Raw genomic sequence first — 22,906 nt, forward strand, 5'->3', positions numbered from 1 at the left:
CTAACAAGTCTGTTGGGGTAGCCATTTTATTTCACACTTTTGATGAAAAAGTAAATAATTTATATAAGGATAGGAATGGACGCTGGATGTCATGTGTTTTAGAAATTTGTAGCTGCTTCTTAATAATAGGGAATGTTTATATTTATAATTGGTATTTATATTCTATCAACTCAAAACAGAAATGTCTTACTTGAAATATAACACAATATAAAAATATTAAGCAAACTATACTGCAGCTAAAATATAATCTTAGGGTTAGGAGGTGACTTTGACATGGTTTCAGATGAATGGCTTAATACTGTAAGCACCTGTCCAAATTTAATACTCATCTTCCAAAGCCTATCTTGAATCTTTTCTGCCAGGAATTCAACATTTTATATCCTTGTAGGCAAGCAAACCCAGACAAGCAGATATTCTCTTGGAATAAACCAAATGGTTCCTACAAATCACGACTTGATTTTTGGTTAATTTCAAATGCTTCTGCTCAGTGGAATGGGGATACTAGTATTTCTGCTATGCCTCTAAAATTGATGCATCTCTCATCCATCCATTTTCTGAACCACTTACTCTCACGAGGGTCACGGGCATGCTGGAGCTTATCCCAGCTGACTTCACGCAGTAGGCGGGGGACATCCTGAACTGGTTGCCAGCCAACCACGGGGCACACATAGACGAACAACCATTCTCACTCACACTTACACCTACGGGCAATTTGGAGCGGTCAATCGGCCTACCATGCATGTTTTGGGTATGTGGGAGGAAACCGGAGAACCTGGAGGAAACCTACGGAGGCAAAGCAAGACCGGAGCTGGAATCGAACGCATAACCTCTGCACTGTGAAGCCGACGTGCTAACCAGTGCCCCACCGTGCTTCCCTTCATGATTCCTCAAATAAAAAAAAATTATTGATTGAATTGATTGAACATTTATTGATCCCCGGGGGTGGGGAAATTCAGGCCCCAGCAGTATTCATACCACAGAGCGGGTGTATGAAAGATACACAGATGGCATGAGCGCAACTCAATAGGCTCTTATAAGGCTGCCACACAACGGCGCCACAAAGAAAGCCAGTAAGTGCGAAAGTTATAAGCCATCAAAGCAAAGCAACAAGACAAAGGAAAAAAAAGGAAAAAAAAAAGGCTAGAACCAGCCCCCCTCAATACCAAAGAACACCCCAAAACACGCAAAATAGCCTCCATGGGGTCCATAAACAGGTGTAAGGGCAGTCAAGTTCAACGGCGCCCAATGGACCGTGGTCGTGAATCGGTGAAAACATCACAAAATAGGCAAACGTGTGAGCAGAGTCCTGGGCACCCAGTCGATATTTTGGTATTTTAGTGATATTTCTGAAGCAAAAATCACTTTAGAAGAATCTCTTGATAAAGCCCCAAGGTGTGACTGTTTTACACACAGTCTGGATTCATAAAAGGCCGATCCTTACAGAACAAGATTATTTGAGATCTTATTGATTAGAACCGTTTCATAAATAATAACTACCGTGTTTTTCGGACTATAAGTCACGTTTTTTTTCATAGTTTGGGTGGGGAGGCGACTTATACTGAGGAGCAACTTATATGTGAATTTTTTCATAAATTTTCAAAATTAAAAAAAAAAGTGAAACCGCGAGAAACGAACCGCAATGTAGCAAGGGATTACTGTAATTTGAATTTTAAGTGACGTCAGCAGTGCGGCGCGGCAGTTGTTTACATAAAGGACAAAGATTCGATCACGAAATGACGAAGATGACGAAGGGCCCCACGCACTACCGGCATCATTAGCGGCTTTGTTTGTAAGTGACACGGAGGACGAAGAGTTTGAAGGATTTAATGATTTGGAGTGACACAGAAGGTTTGAAAAACTATTATGGCTTTTACGCACGCCCGGTCCTACTCTACGGAGCTCTCTTTCACCTCCGTGGATGGAAGTCGGGGGCCGGCGCTCGGCCGGGTGGCTGTCCGGGGACGGTAAATGGGGGTCGGACATGGCTTTTACGCACACCCGGTCCTACTCTACGGAGCTCTCTTTCACCTCCGTGGATGGAAGTCGGGGGCCGGTGCTCGGCCGGGTGGCTGTCCGGGGACAGTGGATGGGGCTCGGACATGGCTTTTACGCACGCCCGGTGCTATTCTATGGAGCTCTCTTCCACCTCCGTGGCTGGAAGTGCCACCTCCGGGGATGGAAGTCCACGCCGCCACACGTCTGGAAGTCCACGCCGGTGCTTGGGGCTGTGTGACGGCGAACTATTTGTTATAGTTATTTGATATATTTTATTTCGTGTAGCAACTTGTCTATGTTTTTATCGTTACAGTTCAGTAGTTGTTGGCTCGTTCAACTCTTGTTTTGTTAACTAAAGAGCCGTTTACCAAACCCACGTCTTTCCTTGTACTTTGTTAACGCTACAATATAGTTATATACTAGATCTGTGGAATAACGACGAGGCTGACGTCAGGGCGCACGCACGGCGTTGTTGACAAAGGACGAGGAATTTGATTGATGGATTTAATGATTTGGAGTGACACAGATGGTTTGATAATATTATTGCTGTCACGCCCGTGCCAGAGGACGCTCAGCCGGCAACTTCCCTCAGCCACACCCCTTCATTACCGCAATGACTGTCACCTGCTCCCTCATGTATTTGAGGTTCATTTGACCACTTTTTAGACATTGAAAATGAGGGGTATGCTGTTAAAACAAAGGCCCAGGGGGCCACAAAAAATATTAAAACCAATCTTTTCATGGATAAGGGAGCCCAACCAGCTAAACAAGAGTTAAGAAAAACATTGGATGATAAAAGATTGTTTTTAGGGTATTTTATGGCTAATTTAATACACGGGTCCAAAATGACCCGCTAACACCACAGATGGCAGCAGAAAGCTAACAAAAGACGAAGGTTAAACCCTGTCCGCGTGTTTCCTCTCCGTCGGTGTCTCCTGTTTCTTCCCGTTTGTGTCCGCGCCTTTTGTGTCTTCGCCGGGTCTTGTGTGTAGGCTCACGGTCAGAACCTCTTCCTGGTCTGCGCTTGGTACGAGGGGAATCCCGTTTCCCGCTCGCTGTCCGTGAGCCTCTTTCCGCCGGTTCCTTTGTTCACCTTCCCCCTTCCCTCCAATAAATCCTGGTTCAAGCTGCATTTGGTCGCCCTGGCTCAACTCAATCCTGACAATTGCTTATATAATAGTTATTTGATATATAATTTATATATCGTTATATGGGCCTGTGGAATATTTTGAAGTGCGTCAGCGGCGCGCACCCATTGTTGACATAAAGGACGATCGATGGATTTAATGAATTGGAGTGACACAGATGGTTTTATAAACGTGTTATTTGTGTAATAGTTTTTTGAATAACTCTGAATGTTACGTCAGGCCCGTTCTCAGCTCTTCCTTTGTGTTTATGTCACGTTAGCATACCTATCGTTTAGCCCAGGGGTGGGCAAACTTTTTGACTTGCGGGCAGAATTGGGTTCTAAATTTTGACCGGGGGGCCGAACCAGGAGCAGATGGATGTAGTGTTTGTGTGAAGTAATATAAATGACATGTAAAGGTCATTGCATAAAAGGTTTTTACTTTTAGTAGATACTAAAGCATGGATATAAAAAAAAGCTTTTTGAAAACAAATTTAACAGCATTAAAAAAATATTTCACCAAAAAACTACTATCAGTGATTCTTATTAAATACGACACTGTTATGATGAATAACATTTTCCATCACTTCAGCGCCTGCAGGTCAGATTTATGAAATATGTTTATCTAATGAGGCGAAATCACATCCAACGGCAAACATTCTGACCAAATACATCATCTTGAAGAATCAGTGAAAGAATACATCTAAATAAAGTAATGAAGAAATCAATAGTATTGTTGGTTTCCCTTTTTTGCTAGTGCATCATAGTCTGGAGTAAAATTTGTTGTGGTAATTCTTAGGATAGAGCCGAGGTGTCGGTCCGTTAACCTAGATCTGTGACGGGCTTTGTTGACCTTCATGTGGCTGAACGTCTTCTCACACACGTAGGTCGAGCCAAATTGTCCACTCTTTTTTAACATTCGGCACTCAGTGTCCACCTTTCTTTTCTTCGGGCCACTCATTTTAATGGAAGGATTCCAGGGGAAGGCGGCTCGGTGGCGCACTGGGTAGCACGTCCGCCTCACAGTTAGGTGGGTGCGGGTTCAATTCCACCTCCGGCCCTCCCTGTGCGGAGTTTGCATGTTCTCCCCGGGCCCGCGTGGGTTTTCTCCGGGCACTCCGGTGTCCTCCCACATCCCAAAAACATGCTTGGTAGGCCGATTGAAGACTCCAAATTGTCCCTAGGTGTGGGTGCGAGTGCAAATGGTTGTTTGTCTCTGTGTGCCCTGCGATTGGCTGGCTACCGGTTCAGGGTGTCCCCCGCCTACTGCCCGATGACGGCTGGGATAGGCTCCAGCACGCCCGCGACCCCCGTGGGGACTAAGCGGTTCGGAAAATGGATGGATGGGATGGATGGATTCCAGGGGAAGGTTTGTGGGTGGCATTAGCGTAAAACTGTATCTGAAAACTCAGCGCATGAATTACGAGAATATTGACGTCACAGCCTAGACTCGAAATTCGGCACTGATAGATGAAATTACTACGTACTACTGAGTACGCACACGCACTTGTGAGTGTGCACTGAGCTTTCTGACACGGCTCCCGGGAGTAAATGCGCCGGCGGGCGCTTCCCCATCTACTGGGGAAACATAGTAATTGCAGGGAAAATGACCCCAAAAAAAATTAATAATACAATTTATTCAGGTTTGGCGGGCCGGATTAAACGGCCCCATGGGCCGGATGTGGCCCGTCGGCCGTAGTTTGCCCATGTCTGGTTTAGCCTGTTGTTGCTCGCTCATGTCTGTTCTTGGTGTTGGATTTTGTCGAATAAATTTCCCCCAAAATGCGACTTATACTCCGGAGCGACTTATATATGTTTTTTTTCACGTTATTGTGCATTTTATGGCTAATGCGACCTATATTCCGAGCGACTTTTAGTCCGAAAAATACGGTATTTATTATCAACTTTCTGTACAAACTTCATTCATGTTAATACATATACCCATATTGAACATACTGTAAATAAGATTTTTTTAACCTTCATTCTTAGACTAATAGCTATACTGTAAATAAGATCTTTCACTTTTATTCTCAGATTTCCTTTTATACTTTTTAAATTTTGTAATGTTTGCACTAGGAAGGGAGCAGCTATCCGAATTTCGTTGTACAACTAAATTGTAAAATGACAATAAAGGGCATTCTATTCTATTCTAATTGAAGGTGAAGCATTCCTTCTGTTCCTTGATTTTTACAAGGCAATTGATATGATCAAGCATGGTTTTAGTATTTCTAATCTTGGAAAATTTTGGATGTAAGTTTAAAACACACTAACAGCTCGATGTCACTGCCTTATTGTACGTCCCAAAGATTTAATAGAAATAAGGGTATTATAGAAGGATGTCCCACAAGCACTCTCTTGTTCATAATGGCAATTCTTTCTATTTCAAAATCAAAACAGTGAGTTTGGTAAGCTATGTGTAGTGGGTCTGCAGCTATCAATCTGCCAACTCGCAATGACACTACCATTTTATGCTTTAACACTGTCAACAAAATCCCTCAAATTCTTGGCATTGTTGAAAGCATCTAGTTTCTTAACATTAAAACATTTTTTTGTTTTCTAATTTTGAAAACAATGCTCCATAACATCTACATTTAATATTCCTATTGAAAATACTGTGAAATACCTACATGTGTCTACAACAAAGAACAATCAAGAATTAGATTACTTAAATTCCTGGAACAACAAAAATGATTTATTATCATATGTCATTATTATTCTTGGTCAATTATTTATCCACAAATGTACAGTAAGTACGTATATGAAATGTAAGGTCCTTTTTTACTGTGGAAAAAACTCCAATCGTACTTCTCCATCCACTTCATGGAAAGCAAGAATGTAATTTTGAAAGAATTTATAATAAATGAAGAATAATATAATAATTAACTAGAATTTGCAATTCCTGAAGAAATTGCGTGTGAAGGTGAAGAAGTTGAATAAATATTTAAGGAATGTTGCAGAATGATGTTGAAACGAGTTGAATCGGTTGAAAAATGTAGAAATGAGAAGGGAAAAAGGAATTGGGTGTGAATTTCAAAATAAAAGATGTGAAGTTTTTGGTAAGTTGTGGAATAGGTAGAAAATGATGAACAGTTGAAAGTTGGAATGGGTTGAATCGGTTGAAAAATGTAGAAATGAGATGGGGAAAAGGAATTGGGTGTGAATTTCAAAATAAAAGGTGAAGTTTTTGGTAAGTGGGAAGTTGTGGAATAGGTAGAAAAATGATGAACAGTTGAAAGTTGGAATGGGTTGAATCGGTTGAAAAATGTAGAAATGAGAAGGGAAAAAGGAATTGGGTGTGAATTTCAAAATAAAAGATGTGAAGTTTTTGGTAAGTGGGAAGTTGTGGAATAGGTAGAAAAATGATGAACAGTTGAAAGTTGGAATGGGTTGAATCGGTTGAAAAATGTAGAAATGAGATGGGGAAAAGGAATTGGGTGTGAATTTCAAAATAAAAGATGTGAAGTTTTTGGTAAGTGGGAAGTTGTGGAATAGGTAGAAACGTGATCAACAGTTGAAAGTTGGAATGGGTTGAATCGGTTGAAAAATGTAGAAATGAGAAGGGAAAAAGGAATTGGGTGTGAATTTCAAAATAAAAGATGTGAAGTTTTTGGGAAGTTGTGGAATAGGTAGAAAAATGATGAACAGTTGAAAGTTGGAATGGGTTGAATCGGTTGAAAAATGTAGAAATGAGAAGGGAAAAAGGAAATATTGGAGAATTGGGTGTGAATTTCAAAATAAAAGATGTGAAGTTTTTGGTAAGTTGTGGAATAGGTAGAAAAATGATGAACAGTTGAAAGTTGGAATGGGTTGAATCGGTTGAAAAATGTAGAAATGAGAAGGGAAAAAGGAATTGGGTGTGAATTTCAAAATAAAAGATGTGAAGTTTTTGGGAAGTTGTGGAATAGGTAGAAAAATGATGAGTTGAAAGTTGGAATGGGTTGAATCGGTTGAAAAATGTAGAAATGAGAAAGGAAAAAGGAAATATTGGAGAATTGGGTGTGGATTTCAAAATAAAATATGTGAAGTTTTTGGTAAGTTGTGGAATAGGTAGAAAAATGATGAACAGTTGAAAGTTGGAATGGGTTGAATCGGTTGAAAAATGTAGAAATGAGAAGGGAAAAAGGAATTGGGTGTGAATTTCAAAATAAAAGATGTGAAGTTTTTGGGAAGTTGTGGAATAGGTAGAAAAATGATGAACAGTTGAAAGTTGGAATGGGTTGAATCGGTTGAAAAATGTAGAAATGAGAAGGGAAAAAGGAAATATTGGTGAATTAGGTGTGAATTTCAAAATAAAAGATGAAAACGTGAAAATTTTGAATTTGGCAAGTTTGGGAATGTCCCCAATGTGATTTGAATGTGTTGAATTATGTGAATTTCAAACTGGAACAACGTAAATGTGAAATGTTGAATCTGCCATTAAGAATGAATGGGGCAAAATTCGCCGTAAATTTGTGAATTTTGCGAAAACGGAAAATTTTTCGAACGAAAAAAATGTAAGCACCCATGCCATGAATATTTGGAATAAGTGAAAAGTGGAACGGAGTGAATCGGTTGAAGTATGTGGAACTAGTTAAGCGGCAAAGAAAGTTAGCGGAAAGCTAGCGCAAAATGCTGTAGAATAACAATAGTGTGAAGGTCTTCACCTTCACACTAATAATAACAAAAAACGAAATGAGGAAACGATTCCAGTAGTATTATGGCTCCACCCACACGCTACTGACGTACATCTCGCGATATTTGGTGCACTTAAATAGTGCGATCGCCTCTCTTAACTTCCTTTCTTTCTTCCCTTAGCTGTGAAGGTGCAACAGTAATCGGTCGTCCCGAATCGGGTTCATCCGACACCCTCACCAATCAAGCTGAACTGAGCTCAACCTCGATACCAATATGCCTCCTAAATTCGACCCCGGCGAGATAAAAGTTGGTACGTTTATCCGGTCAAATGGTATTTAAAGCAGACGCTTGTTTGACAATCAAGATGGACTCGCGCTCTGTCGACCTCACCGCTGCACATTCACCATGGTAATATTTGGATTCGACCTGTGACTGACGTCCATGTGATTGATCGCAACTTGTTTTGTAACTTAATCCCGTTGATGTGTTAAATTTAGCAACGTGAGCGACGTACTACACTACCGACCCATTCGTGCGCTGCACGTGGGCTAACTGCTAGCGGCTAACTGCTAGCTGCTTTCGATAATGGCGGCGCGATGGTGAAGCCACTTTTAGTCTAAAGACACCCCCAATCGTTAGTCTGTTTGCGAGGCACGTCAAACGTTTGCTCGGAATAAATTTCGGTCGCCAACTATTGTCCAACTGTTGGCATGGTTTCTAAACATTTAGCCGGTGGAATCCGAAGGCACTTCACAAAGTATTGATGTTAAAAAAGGGCTTGGTCCTAGCAGACACCTAAAATAATCAGTATAGCTCAAAACAAAGTGTATCGTCAAAACAATAATTTGCTACTTATCAGTATCATTTTATTTACAAATAGCTATAGAAAAGATATCTAAGCATGTTCCAACATTTAACAAATCTGGCACTGATGGTACTGGATCAAATATTATAGTGGGTACATCAATGTGGGTGACAAAGGTTGAGCCATTGGTTTAAGGTAAGATTATCCCCGCATGGTGTTCCTTGATTGACATGTTATTGTCGCAGCAGCAATGCATATGCAAGCTTTTATGCAGTTCAACAGTGCCCACATTTTTGTTTAAATGGATGCCATGCGCAAAGGCAGTTGAGCCATGCAATTCTTTTTCTTAATGTAAATAGATATATTAATATGTAAATGCAAACTGAAAGATATTCTGTTGTACTAAATATTAATAGACAAGTCACTCAACACGTTGCCCTGTGCAGGTTGTTTGCACTAATCAGCTTGATTCTACATGAATTTTCTAAATCACATTTTGGAAACTGATGTGTCTTGCAGTGTACATGAGATGCACAGGAGGAGAGGTTGGTGCCACATCAGCCTTGGCCCCCAAAATTGGACCCCTGGGTCTGGTAAGTATTTTGCTAGTGCTTTACACAAGCCAAACAGCCTCCCGCCACTATGCCTGTCTGTCAGTGACTCTCGGTGTAATCCAGTGGAGGCTTAGAGTGACCCAGCTTTTAGGAAACAGTGCTGCCCCAAACAAGTGGTCAACCCTGTGCCAAAAGTCTGGAACACTCCTTGTACTGTCAAATATTTCTGTGCCTTTGTAACATTTATCAAAGAGGAACGAGTTGACATTTTCATTTTCCACCCTGTTTAAAAGAGGCCAGTTGTCAGAAATATCTCAAAGACACTAGATAGTTTGTGTGAATTTGCCTTTTGTTCTCTTGCAGTCTCCCAAGAAAGTTGGTGATGACATTGCCAAGGCCACCAGTGACTGGAAAGGCCTGAGGATCACCGTGAAGCTGACTATCCAGAACAGACAGGCAACGGTATTGACGCTTTTGGTTTCATTGAATTGAGTACATGCTTCACTCCCATTCCTTTTTTTGACTTGAGGATTCAAGCATAATTGATGACTAAGTCTTGCGCTTGTCTTTAGATTGAGGTGGTTCCGTCTGCCTCTGCGCTTATCATCAAAGCGCTGAAGGAGCCCCCTCGTGACCGGAAAAAGGTCAAGAACAGTAAGTTACTGCTATTGAAACAATTATCGTTGCTAATATATAATGAAATATCTATAACCTCCATGGTGTCTTGCAGAGCTCTAGCACTTGGCAAAATTCACAGGTTAATGACCTACACCACTTGACGTGTACTAAACTCTGTCTAAATTTGTTGGGGGGGGCACGGGAATGGCAACATTTGGAAATAAGTTGCACACTAGAGCTGTACTTGGTTGTGAAGTGTCAGAATTCATGAACTTGTATGCAATTTCCACCCCCCTCAACATGTCTTCTTAATCTTTGTTTTCCCCCAGTCAAGCACAGTGGAAGTGTGACTTTCGATGACATTTTGGGTGTTGCTCGTGTCATGCGGGCTCGTTCCATTGCTAGGGAGATGTCGGGTAAGTTGAATTTTGCTGGACTGGACTCGTGTATCCAAGGCCCTGTATTACTGCAATTGGTTATAGTGCGACATAGCCTCCCGCCACTATGCCAGTCTGTAACCGTGACTGAGTATGATCCAGTGGAGGCTCAGATTGACTCAGCTTTTAGGAAACAGATATGCCCAATGTAATGGACAACTCTGTGCCGTAAAGTTTGGAACACTATTATAGGATTTGAACAAATAAATGCCCCAATCGCTGTCCAAATATCTCAGGTTGAAAGAAATTTGATTTGTTTGATTTGAAATGGCTGTTTGTTTTGCCAGGAACCATCAAGGAAATTTTGGGTACAGCTCAGTCTGTTGGCTGCACCATAGATGGTCGTCCTCCTCACGATGTCATTGATGACATCAACAGTGGCAAAATCGAGTGCCCATCTGAGTAATAAAATGTTGGAAATTGAATAATTTTGTCTCCTTTTTCTTTCACACATTCACAAATAAATCATGAAATAGCCTGGTGTGAGAAGCTCAGTAAAAAATGATTAGAAAATGTTCATTTTATTGGGGGGAGAAATTGTATAACGGACAGCAATTTGCTTTTGAGTCCACCTGTCACATCACCCCTGTTCTTCACCAACTGCACTGGCTTCCCATCAAATACCGTATAGTCTACAAAGTCCTCAACACATTTAAAGCAGTCCATAACTTGCTGCTCTTATCAAAGCGCTGAAGGAGACCCCTCGTGACCGGTAGGTCAAGAACAGTAAGTTACTGCTATTGAAACAATTATCGTTGCATATAAAATGAAATATCTATAACCGCCATGGTGTCTTGTGTTATGCTTTTCCTACTACGCGTTGTCTATATGCATTTGTTGTATGCTCTTCCTACTGCGCATGTGCACACGTGTATGTCTGGAGTCGAAATGATTCAGTTGTTGTAATGGGGTCACGTTGAGGTGTACAAGTAAAGTCGAGTGGAGGGGTCTGCAACCTTTATTAAAAGAGCCATTTTGACCCCTTGTCTGCCAAAAAATATTGTAGGGAGCCGCACAAAATAACAGAACTTGTCCATCCATCCATTTTCTGAACCGCTTAGTCCCCACGGGGGTCGCGGGAGTGCTGGAGCCTATCCCAGCCGTCAACGGGCAGTAGGCGGGGGACACCCTGAACCGGTTGCCAGCCGATCGCAGGGCACACAGAGACAAACAACCATTTGCACTCGCACTCACACCTAGGGACAATTTGGAGTCTTCAATCGGCCTACCAAGCATGTTTTTGGGATGTGGGAGGAAACCGGAGTGCCCGGAGAAAACCCACGCGGGCCCGGGGAGAACATGCAAACTCCACACAGGGAGGGCCGGAGGTGGAATCGAACCCGCACCCTCCTAACTGTGAGGCGGACGTGCTACCCAGTGCGCCACTAACTTGTAAACTTTTAAAAGTTCTCATCTTTTTTTTTTAATTTTAGCTGTTATAACCACTGAATAAAACAAAAAGTAGCCCACTTTAAAATGAAACATTTAGCTGAGCTTTAAAAATAAACTAGAATTAAACTATAAATTAGGACCGTCCTTGATTAGTCCATGTCAGTGCTCTCTAGTCCTCTTCGGGTTTTTTGCTCAGCCAGCAATAAACTGAAGCACCTGAACATATAAAAATAAATCTACATTAGCTCGGAGTCAGATTTTTTTTTCCAGGAAAAGTAATAGCTTATTAAATTATGATCACTTCACTGGTTCTTTTATCTCAAACAAAATATTTTAGGTTGCATTACCTGACATGTTTCGGCTTGTACTTCCGCCGTGTCACTGGTGTGGTTGTGACGCGTCTTTATCAGCTGATGGATGAAGGCATGGCTCACCTGTCAGATTTGACAGGTGAGTCACGCCCTCTGCTGTCCGTTCACCTCTTCAGAATGCTGTTCCAGGTGGTAGAGAGCATGTAGGCTCCCTCGTCCCTGTTGATGGTCCTCGGGCCCAGCTTGCGGATCTCAATGGCCTCCCTGATCCAACGCTGATGTTTGTTTTCTTCGGTGCGGATGACTCTGGCCTTTTCCCAGTCCATGATGTGATTTTCTCTTTTGCAGTGGTCGGTAATGGCTGACTTGTCGTGTTCCTGTTCTGCTTGTTGTTTTATTGCTCTTGTTTGTCTTGTTGCTGTCTCCTTCTCACACTCCTTCTTGTGTTCTGTTTTTCTTGTGATGAAGTTCCTCCCTATCTCCCCGATGTATGATTTATTGCATGATTTGCATGGGATCTCGTATATAGAGTTGCATTTATTTTCCGGGTTGACTCCGTCTTTTGGGTGAACCAGTATCTGACGGAGTGTTGTGTGTGGTTTGATAGGTGTGTTTATGTTGTATTTTTTTATGGCTCTTTTGATGCGTTCCGTAATTCCTCTCACATACGGCAACGTCATCATTCCGCTGGGTTCTTGTTTCCGTGTTTGTTTTTTTCTTTCCCCCTGTGTTTTGTATCTTTTGTTTTTTACCTGTTCTGCACCTTTGGTTATTGCCCATTGTGGATACTGACATTTTTTGAGTGTGTGTTGTATGTGTTTTTCTTCCTGCGTTATGTCCTCCGGGTCCATGATTATTGTTGTGCGTTCGTATAGTGTTCTGACTACTGACAGTTTATGTATAGTGGGATGTTCTGATGTCCAGAGGAGGTATAGAGGCTTTGCAGTCACGTGGTTTTATCACGTGATTTTGTGTTATGCCGCCATCTTGGCGGTCAACTAGTCAGCTCGTTCCTACGTGTTTGTATGGATTGTCTGATTTCTGCGCTACGTTTTCACCGATTTCTTCCGAATTATGGCTGATTTGCTATCCAACGAAGTTAGGCATTTGGATGAAGACTCCAAGAATCGTCACAGAGAGAAGTTGAACCTTGTTGGCACAACGGATCCGTACCTTTTACCGAGAAGCATGCTAAAATCGCCCGAGCGTTTTGCAACAGCCGACCTGCCTGAACGCTCATATCCAGATATTTATAATTACCTCGTCGATTTGTTTTGTAATGGCATTTCATAACTTGACATATTAAAAAACTGAATAGAGTGAAATCATTCAGATACTGTACCTGTCTGTTCAAGTTGCTACCATTTTTATTATTTGTTTATTTTTGCATGATGCCACATCTGATTGGCTTGAAAACTTAACCAATAAATATAATTCAATATTTACATTGATAACGTTTTCAAGCATCATGAAAAAATAAACACAAAATAAAAACGGGGGGGGTGAACTGAAGAAATCATCCCATTCCCTGCCTTGCTGCTCTTGCTGCCTTTCTAAAAATGCACCCAGCATTTTCAACAATCATATTTGTATCATCCCATATTGTATTATTTCACATTTTGTGAAACAAATCAGGGGTGAATAGTTTGTTTACATACCTGATATGAAGTCCTCATTGCATATCCTTGTGTAAATCGTAGGTTTCCATCGTTCACGACGAATATCCGCGATCCATTTATCACGTTTTTTCATGTTCGCCGGAAATCTATAGAAGCTAAGATTTGGTTTATCGCCTCGTCTATTGCTACATCCAACAGCACAGCAGGTATCCGGCATTTTTAAGCTCAAATAGCAGCAGATATAACAAGAAAGCGTGTGTGAGTCGTTGACCGGCACTGAAAAGTTGACCGCCATGATGGCCGCCAAGCTAATGTGGGTAGCTTGATGACGTCAGCTGCAAAGCCTCTATTGGTCGGTGTGTGTGTTTGAGATAAAAGAACCAGTGAAGTGATTAAAGTCCCAATCTTCATCACACACACATCTGGGTGTGGTGAAATTTGTCCTCTGCATTTAACCCATCCCCGTGTGATTTTGATCCATCCCCTGGGGGAGAGGGGAGCAGTAGCGGTCCCGCGCTCGGGAATCATTTGGTGATTTAACCCCCCAATTCCAACCCTTAATGCTGAGTGCCAAGCAGGGAGGCAATGGGTCCCATTTTTATAGTCTTTGGTATGACCAGGCCAGGGTTTGAACCCACAACCTTCCAGTCTCAGGGCGGACACTCTACCACTAGGCCACTGAATAGCACATTGAGGTATATGCTCACACCTGGGATCGAACCATGATCTCACCGAGTGAGAGCCCGTGTCACTAACCAGTCGGTTATTTCGACCTAAGTGATTAACAAGTAAAAACAAAATGAACTTAGTACAATTATTAAATTATGTTTAATTCTTGCCTGTTTAATGTGACTTCTGTGTCTGAACTTCGCTGCAGATCTTCCCTATGTCAGGACTGTAGGATGTGACTTTGATCTTCATACAGGCCTGTAGGCTCTCATCTACGAGGCGGGAAAGGTGTTTGTTCTTTATGAAGTTCATTTCATCACACAATTGCTCGCATAAGTATGTTGAGCCAAAGATGGACAAGACTCCAAATGCATGCTTTTTCATGTTAATATACGTGTCAGGAATGGCACTCCGTGTTTCAAAAACAAGTTTGGCAGGGTGGGGGAGTTTCTCCATATCACTCCATTTGTGCTCTTTAACGGGCGACTTCTTCAATATCCGCCGTCAGTGATTTGAACTTATTTACCCATAAATCTTTATCCACTATGTTGGCCAGTTCAATTTCTAGAACAGGCTTACTTACTCCGGTGAATGCAACTGTGTTCAGCAGGGATGGGTCGATGTCCAGCGGTGTGACAGGGAAAGAGCATACAGGTAAGCCAGCGTCGTTGGCGGTGAATGCAAATAAATAAGTCCACGCTTATGCCAGCAGGTAAAGGCGCGGGATGTTGACGTTGATGTGACGTAGCCTATATTTTGTTGACAAATTATGAATTAGAAATAGGTCTAGCTTTTTAAAAATTGGATCGTATCAACTCAAACTCCAAGATAACTGCGCAACAAAATAAACTAATAATATGTGAATACAAATGAATTAAGAAATACTCTTTATTTATGTTCGTTTTTTTTGTTTTTGTCAAGGCCAAAGGGAGCCGCTATAAGGAGACTGAAGAGCCGCATGCGGCTCCGGAGCCGCAGGTTGCCAACCCCTGGCCTATGCAGTTAGACAGAACTGCTCTCTGTCTTTATGTCTCTGTTTAAGTGTTAAAACACTGTGGCTATATTAACTAATTTCTGTAGTTAAGCTGATGTATTGAATATCTTGTGTTTTTTGTCATCTGTCTGTAACGTCGTGTTTCTTAAGATGAACAAAACGGCTTTGAAAAGAGACCTTACGGAGGCTACGAAAAAAGGTTCTCCAGCCTTATGGCAGGGGGTGCTAGTGATCCCGGGATGCTTCATGCGCCTACCTGTAGAATAAGAGATCTCCAGTTCAAATATACAGCGAGCAACTGAGGAGCAGTCGTCCATTGATTTCGTTTTACATTCGGGTTTTTCCCCCCCCCCCGTTTTTACATTTCGTTTTACAATGGAGGATTACATATCCACACGATTTTCAACTATGGATTTTCGGTCGAAGCAGGAGGTCATCAGTAAAGGAAGAGCAATTCCGGAGTTAAAAGGTTTGATTCGGACAACGGGACTTCGGAACGGAGCGGGACGCACGATCGAAAACAAGTTTTTGATTCCATGTGCTTTATTGAGTGTTTTCTTATTTACATTTCAAAAACCAGAAGCCATTCATTTACAAATATGATTGCACTTTAGTTTACATATTGACATGTTCAGATATTAAGATGTGATAGACAGTTTTTGCATGATTTGAATGAGGCAAAATAACATGCTTTTTCTCTCAAATATATTGTCATAATCATTTGTTTCAGGTGTACTGTAATTATTTTCTGTATAAAAATTTAATTTGGTGTTCAAAAAGTATTTTTTCAAACTTGAGTCTTGAAAAAGAGGGGGTTGTCTTATAATCAGGGTCGTCTTATATTCGGGCCAATACGGTAATATTTACAAAACTGCGATTGGCTGGCAACCAGTTCAGGTTGTCCCCTGCCTACTGCCCAGTGACGGCTGGGATAGGCTCCAGCACGCCCGTGACCCCCGTGGGGACAGAACGGTACAGAAAATGGATGGATGGATAATATTTACAAAGGTTAAAAAAAAAAGAATTTGAAAAAAACACCAAACAAGAGGGGTGGGGAATCCAGTCACACTCAAATGACGAGATATTGGTCGCAATGCTCCTGTTGTTATCACAAATGTCAATAAACTTTCAGTTGATCTTTAACCGGAAGGAGTCACGCGCCGGTGCCACGCCCCCCAATCACCAGGATCACTATCACCTGTTGCGGGCTCATTGGGAACGCTATATTAGCTCGGCCAGCGCTACAACCCTTGTCAGCTTGTCTCGTGATGTCCTTTTGCACACCGGTCCTCGTAAACTTGACTCACCGTTTCATTACAATTCGGTCCTTGTCCTGCCTGTCTAGTTCAGGGGTCGCCAACCTTTCTTAAACCGAGAGCTACTTCCTGGGTACTGATTAAGGCAAAGGGCTACCAGTATGCCAGCCTCAGTCACAAAGGGAAGACTCGAGTTCTTTTTACAGATGATTTTAATGATCTTCGCCAAAATATCACCGTAGAACTAACAGAAATAGAAACAACAAAACTGTTAATTCGTACATACATACATATTACACAAGTAAACACATTACACACGAATAAAGAGTAACGAACACACCACTTTGCCTGCTTGTGGCTAGGGCTGGGGTTGATCTTCTTGCAAGATGAGTCTTTATATGGATTTAAACACCAGCGTCGGAGTCCGCCATACACTCGTACTGATCGCTACAGGACGGGAACCGGAAGTTCGAGCCAAAACTCACGTGACGTAAAACCCCACATTTTAGACTAATTCGCTACAAAAAATAGAATATATTTACTAATATGGAGATAATAGTGCCATAAACAATGTACACAACTTAAACAATGTACAAACAAAATAAATCAAAATCATTAGTACATCGATAGCAAGAGCGCCATCCACTGGAATCAGCGAACGCTTCATGCACAAACTTGCATCATTTACACTCCCACCATCACACTCTGTGTGATTCTTTAACAATTAACACAAAATAAACTGATTAAACCATGTGGAAATGTCAAATAGGTGCTGTGTCTTATCAGTCCTTAGCTTCAAGTAAAAGTATAGTCTTGTGTATTGGTCTTTCCAAAAATGATTTAGTTGTATGTGTTTTGTTATTATCGTGTGTGGTGTCACTAACAAGAAGTTTGACCTTCCTAACTTTGTTGTCAGCTCCTGGAAACACTTCTACCACTTTGGCTAGTTTCCATTGGTTTCTTGGTAGACAATCATCTTGTAGTAATACAATGTCATTTATTTTCATGTCTCTTCGAGTCTTGTTCCACTTTCTTCTCTGTTGTAGGTTCAACAGGTATTCCTTCCTCCACCTGGTCCAGAAAATGTTGGCCAAATATTGAACTCTTTTCCATCTTTTCTGCAGATAGAGATCTTCTTTGACAAATTCTCCAGGAGGGGGTGAAATGATTGTAGATTTCATTGTCAATATGTGGTTAGGTGTCAGTGGTTCAGGTCCCACAGGGTCGTTGATGCATTCTGCACTCAGTGGTCTGCTATTAACAATTGCCATGGCTTCATACATAAAGGTTCTCAAGGATGAGGTGTCAAGCCTTTGAGCAGCTTGATCCAAAATGGACTTCAAAACATTTCTTATTGTCCTTATTTGTCTCTCCCAGACTCCTCCCATGTGACTTGAAGCAGGTGGGTTGAGAACAAATTTGCAACCTAAGTCTTTGAGCTTTTGTTTACTTGTTTCCATGAGGTTCTGAAACTCATTTTTCGCACCCACAAAATTAGTGCCTCGATCACAGTGCAATTGACTTACATTGCCACGTATTGCTATGAAGCAACGTAGAGAATTGATGAAACAATCTGTACTGAGATCATCTAAGACTTCAATGTGAACAGCTCGTGAACACATGCAGGTGAGTAACAGTCCATATCTTTTCATTTCTTTCCTTCCTTCCTTTATGTAAAATGGTCCGAAACAATCCATACCAGTGTACACAAATGGAGGTGTAGCTTCCAACCTTTCTGGAGGTAGGTTTGCCATACTTTGTTCTTGATTACATCTTCGGAATTTTCTGCATTTCACACATTTGTGAATGAATGATGACACACTACTACTGCAGCCAATAATCCAGATTCCATTGGCCCGTATTTCATTAAGAGTCATTCCACGGCCTTGATGATGGATCTTTTCATGGAAATGCTTAATGAGTAAGTTTGACACATGGTGTTCTTTTGGAAGGATAGCAGGATGTTTGACATTTGGATGTAGTGATGCATCAGTTAGTCGTCCTCCTACTCTCATGACATCTTTCTTGTCAATGAAGGGACTTAACTTGTGAAGGTTAGTTTGTGCTGTCTGAAGTTCACCCTTCCGTTTCAGTGACTTGATTTCTTTGCTGAATGCTTCATTTTGTACAGTTCGAATTATAAATTCTTCTGCATCCTTTCTCTCTTCCAAAGTACTCGTTTCATGTGACATTTTTGTCTTGCTCTTTACACACCTTGCCAAGCGTTTGAGTCTTGCTATGGCCCTTACCAATCTTTTCCAATCTGAAAAGTTTTGCATTCTTTTGATAAATGAATTCTCTTCTTTTGCTTCTACTTTGAAAACGTGTGACATTTTTAGTTCTGGGTCTTTACTGTCAATATCTTTGACTTTGTCCTCGTCTTTTGGAAGTTCCTTTTTCCATAGAAAATTCGGCCCAGTGAACCAATTTGATTCTTTGAGTTCCTTGGTCAGAAACAGCATGTCTTCTTGTGACATGGGATCTTCTTCAGTGGTCTTTTCAACAAAGTCCCTTTCAAGTACTTTGATTATATCGGCTGGAGAGATTACTTCCTTAACTTTGTTCCTGCTTACAAAATGTACTTCATCTTTAAGGTTGTGAAACTCAACAGCTGGCAGGACTTGTTTTACAGTAATGTGATGACTAACACCAATCTCGTCTTCAAATTCACACTCAGAATTACTGTAGCCAATGATGCTCCATCCTAGTATAGATTTCTGTCCAAATGGCTGATTTCTTTCTCCGGTCACAACTTCAATGGGCAATAAAGCCTGTGGGCAGTTATAGCCAATTAGTAAGCCGACTTCACAATCGAGTTCTGGAGGCATCTCATTTGCTAGATGTCTGAGGTGAGACCAGTTTTCTGCTGTTTTGCTTGTGGGAATATGAGATCTATTGGCAGGTATGTAGTCTCTAGTATAGGTTGGGGGCAATTTGATTCTTGCTTCAGAATTAATGCCTCTGACTTGTAAATTACTTAGCTTAGTACTGTGTACAGTCTTACTTTGGGATGTTATTGTGGAAATCTTGAGTTTGACAGGCTCAATCTTTGCATTTAACATCTCAGCTGTGTCCTTCAGAATGAAAGTAGTGTCACTTTGTGTATCAAGCAAGGCATAGACTAGTTTCTCTTGGTCTGGTTCATCCACAGTTGAAACATAAACTGGAATGACTGACGAGGTACAACCTTTTGATCTTTGTTGCACGACTCTATTGGCTGTCACTTGCCTTGACTTCATCTCTTGTAGATCTGACTTTCTTTCTGGTTCTTGATTCTCTTTGATCCCTTCTTGGTTTGCTTGTGATCTTTGTTCTTTGTCTTTTTTCTCTCTATCTTGATGTAAGCATGTTGGGTGAGAATTTTGACACTTTTCACATACACTTCTGGAAGTACAATTTCTAGAGTGATGTCCGGTCTTGAGGCAACCAAAACACAACTTCTCAGATTGCACAAACTTTACTCTTTCTCCTACTGGCTTTTCCATTATCTTTCGACACTTGTGGAGTGTGTGGCCAGATTTCTTGCAGAAAGTACAGGTCAAGTTTGTCCTCTCACTGGAACTTGTACTAAGAGCTTTAGCATGTAAAGTGTTTCCCTTTGGCTTGGGTTTAACGGCTTGCTTGTAGTCTGATTCAGTTGGCTTTATTGCTTGCAGTGATGTGATAGGATTACAGGCAATTCTTGCCTCCTTATTGAGGAAATTGACAAAATGGCTGAAACTGGGGAATGTTTTATGTTCATCCAGGTATTCAGTCGCTTTCCTATTCCAGCGTGAACTTAGCCAATCGGGTAGCTTAGCTGCTACTCTTTGATTTTCAACACAGTCATTCAAAATTTGTAGTCCTTGTACATAAGGAATGGCTGATTCTACACTGCTCAGGAAATCTGCAAATTCACGTAGATCTTTACTGTCCTTAGTGATTTTAGGCCAGGACTGAATCTTGTCACGATATGCCTTGCCTATGACAAATGGGTCTTCAAATCTGTCCTTGAGTGTTTTCCAAGCACTACTATAGGCTGTATCTGTCCCAACTAGAAAGTGACCTTCTATCGCTTTTTTTTCTGCACCTCCAACATACTTTCTCAAGAAGAAGAGCTTTTCTTGTGTTGGCAGGTTCTTACGATCAACTAATGTTTGAAATGATAACTTCCAATCATTATACTGCAAAGGATCTCCCAGAAATACTGCTGGTTCTGGTATTGGAATTCTATTGGCTGTAATAGCTTCTGTGAGTGTTTGTACAAGATCAATAGATGCTACTGAAGATGTAACAGGAGGTATTTGGCTCACCATAACGGTTGGCTGAGACACAGGAGCTTGAGTTCTTAGAGTTGGAAAGGAATACAAGGACGGGCTGGTAGGATTTGGTGCTTGAAAAGGAGAAAATGGTTGTGCATCTATATTGGGAAAACTTGGTTTGGTTAAGCCCTCTTGCTTTACTGGAGTTTCAATGACAGGTTTGTCTTCATTCTCACTGGCAATACTTTCAGCATAAACCTTTAGCCTTGCTTGTGCTGCGTTATGCTTTTGTAACTCTTTCAATAGCTCAACTTCCTTTCTCCTTTCTTCTAACCTTGTCTTTATGTTGGTACTTTCCGTTAAAAACTGTGCCCTTTTCTTTGCATCCTCTATTTCAAGTTCTCTTATCTCCACCTCATATTGATATTGTGTTCTCATTGATTTTATTACCTCTTCTGTAGCCGCAACTTCCGCTGCTGCTTGATGTCTTTGTTGCAGTGAATCAGGACAGGAACAATTGGACAGTCTGGACTTGGGTTTTGACATGAATGTGAGTTCAGATGAAGCATTGGACAGTGTGTCTTGAAATACTGATTCTGAGTCAGGCCAAGGAATGTCGCTTGGATCACCATTTCCTTCAATAAGACATTGTGCCTTTTCTTTGGCTGCCTTAGTAATAGCACAGCATACATCACATTTCCTTCTTAGCTCAGCATCTGGAACTTCAATGTCTCTTACTTCTTCATACAGATAACTTATGTCTGATTGGTGGCTTTCTATGACATTTAGAGCTTCAAGTATCATATCAGTGTCTTTTCTCTTCAGGAAATTCTTATAACAATTTATATGGTACTTCCATTTTTTGTATGTTCGCTCTAAATCTCTTTTGCAGTCTTTTACTTTTGCATCTTGCAGTGCTTTTCCCTTTTCAGTGAGGGTACGTCTACGCTGACTTCTGCGAATGTCCTGTGGAGCATTATCGTCTTTGGATCCATGGGGTTGTTGAACATCCTCTCTGGTGTCCTGCTCTTGTGTGATTTGGTCATCACGGTCTTCTTGGACAGCAGACTCTACACAACTGTCTTTCTGTGTGGAGTGTGTTGTAATCTGATTTTTGTCTGCCATGTTAATACCTGATGTATATTAACATTAACTTGTATTTGGCTTATAATGGTGTGAAATGTGTAAATGCCTTAATGCTCTGTGAGGATATGCTTGTATGCAATTAACATAAGATGTCGCAGTCAGCAAAATGAACTAAAATGCCCAAAAAGGTGTTTCATTTACAATTAACAAAGTTTAAACTTCAATACTAGCACTTTTACAAACTGAAAATACCTCACAATGCTCTGTATCAAATTAAATAAATGAAATACCACTTGACTTGGATTTCTTATTATCTTAATTACTTAATGTAGTCATTACTTTCTTTGACTCTTAAATAATTATTGTGTAATTTATCCTTTACTGCTTACTTGCGTGCTCTATTAATAACACTTGAGGCTTTACAGACCGTTCACGAGTGCTTTTGCTTCTTTCAAGACACGAACTTGAGTGCTTGCTTCTTTAGCCTTGTCGCTCGTCCACTTGCTGCTTTACTTGCTCAATGCGTTATGTCCAGCCGCGTGTTGCAGTCCCGTTTCTTGCTAGCAGCTCCGTCAACTGGCGTCGATCTCTTCAGGTTGGTCTTCACCGGGAGCAGTGAAGTGTTCTACTATGCCAGCCTCAGTCACAAAGGGAAGACTCGAGTTCTTTTTACAGATGATTTTAATGATCTTCGCCAAAATATCACCGTAGAACTAACAGAAATAGAAACAACAAAACTGTTAATTCGTACATACATACATATTACACAAGTAAACACATTACACACGAATAAAGAGTAACGAACACACCACTTTGCCTGCTTGTGGCTAGGGCTGGGGTTGATCTTCTTGCAAGATGAGTCTTTATATGGATTTAAACACCAGCGTCGGAGTCCGCCATACACTCGTACTGATCGCTACAGGACGGGAACCGGAAGTTCGAGCCAAAACTCACGTGACGTAAAACCCCACATTTTAGACTAATTCGCTACAAAAAATAGAATATATTTACTAATATGGAGATAATAGTGCCATAAACAATGTACACAACTTAAACAATGTACAAACAAAATAAATCAAAATCATTAGTACATCGATAGCAAGAGCGCCATCCACTGGAATCAGCGAACGCTTCATGCACAAACTTGCATCATTTACAACCAGTTTGACACAGACTTCTTAGACTTAAG

At 41.2% G+C, this 22,906-nt stretch overlaps 1 protein-coding gene and 2 non-coding genes across 6 annotated transcripts in view; all 3 read left to right on the forward strand.

The window, feature by feature from the left end:
- Nucleotides 1-7,875: 7,875 nt before the first annotated feature.
- Nucleotides 7,876-22,906, forward strand: part of rpl12 (ribosomal protein L12) — a 39,635-nt gene continuing 24,604 nt past the window's right edge. Inside the window, exons 1-6 of one of the 4 annotated variants that reach the window (XM_037247590.1) lie at nucleotides 7,876-8,045; nucleotides 9,060-9,133; nucleotides 9,458-9,556; nucleotides 9,667-9,748; nucleotides 10,042-10,128; nucleotides 10,437-10,574. In XM_037247590.1, the coding sequence (XP_037103485.1) occupies nucleotides 8,009-8,045; nucleotides 9,060-9,133; nucleotides 9,458-9,556; nucleotides 9,667-9,748; nucleotides 10,042-10,128; nucleotides 10,437-10,555 (498 nt within the window). In that variant the 5' untranslated portion in view covers nucleotides 7,876-8,008 and the 3' untranslated portion in view covers nucleotides 10,556-10,574. Of the gene's footprint in view, nucleotides 8,144-9,059; nucleotides 9,134-9,457; nucleotides 9,557-9,666; nucleotides 9,749-10,041; nucleotides 10,129-10,436; nucleotides 10,575-22,906 lie in introns of those variants that run through there. The other 3 variants (XM_037247593.1, XM_037247591.1, XM_037247592.1) reach the window with 3 other exon arrangements.
- Nucleotides 9,174-9,301, forward strand: LOC119121141. The gene has a single exon (XR_005097628.1). It is a non-coding gene; the product is annotated as a small nucleolar RNA SNORA65 (small nucleolar RNA).
- On the forward strand, nucleotides 10,208-10,335 carry LOC119121142. The gene has a single exon (XR_005097629.1). It is a non-coding gene; the product is annotated as a small nucleolar RNA SNORA65 (small nucleolar RNA).

Source organism: Syngnathus acus, chromosome 3, assembly GCF_901709675.1.
Source record: "Syngnathus acus chromosome 3, fSynAcu1.2, whole genome shotgun sequence".
NCBI lineage: Eukaryota > Metazoa > Chordata > Actinopteri > Syngnathiformes > Syngnathidae > Syngnathus > Syngnathus acus.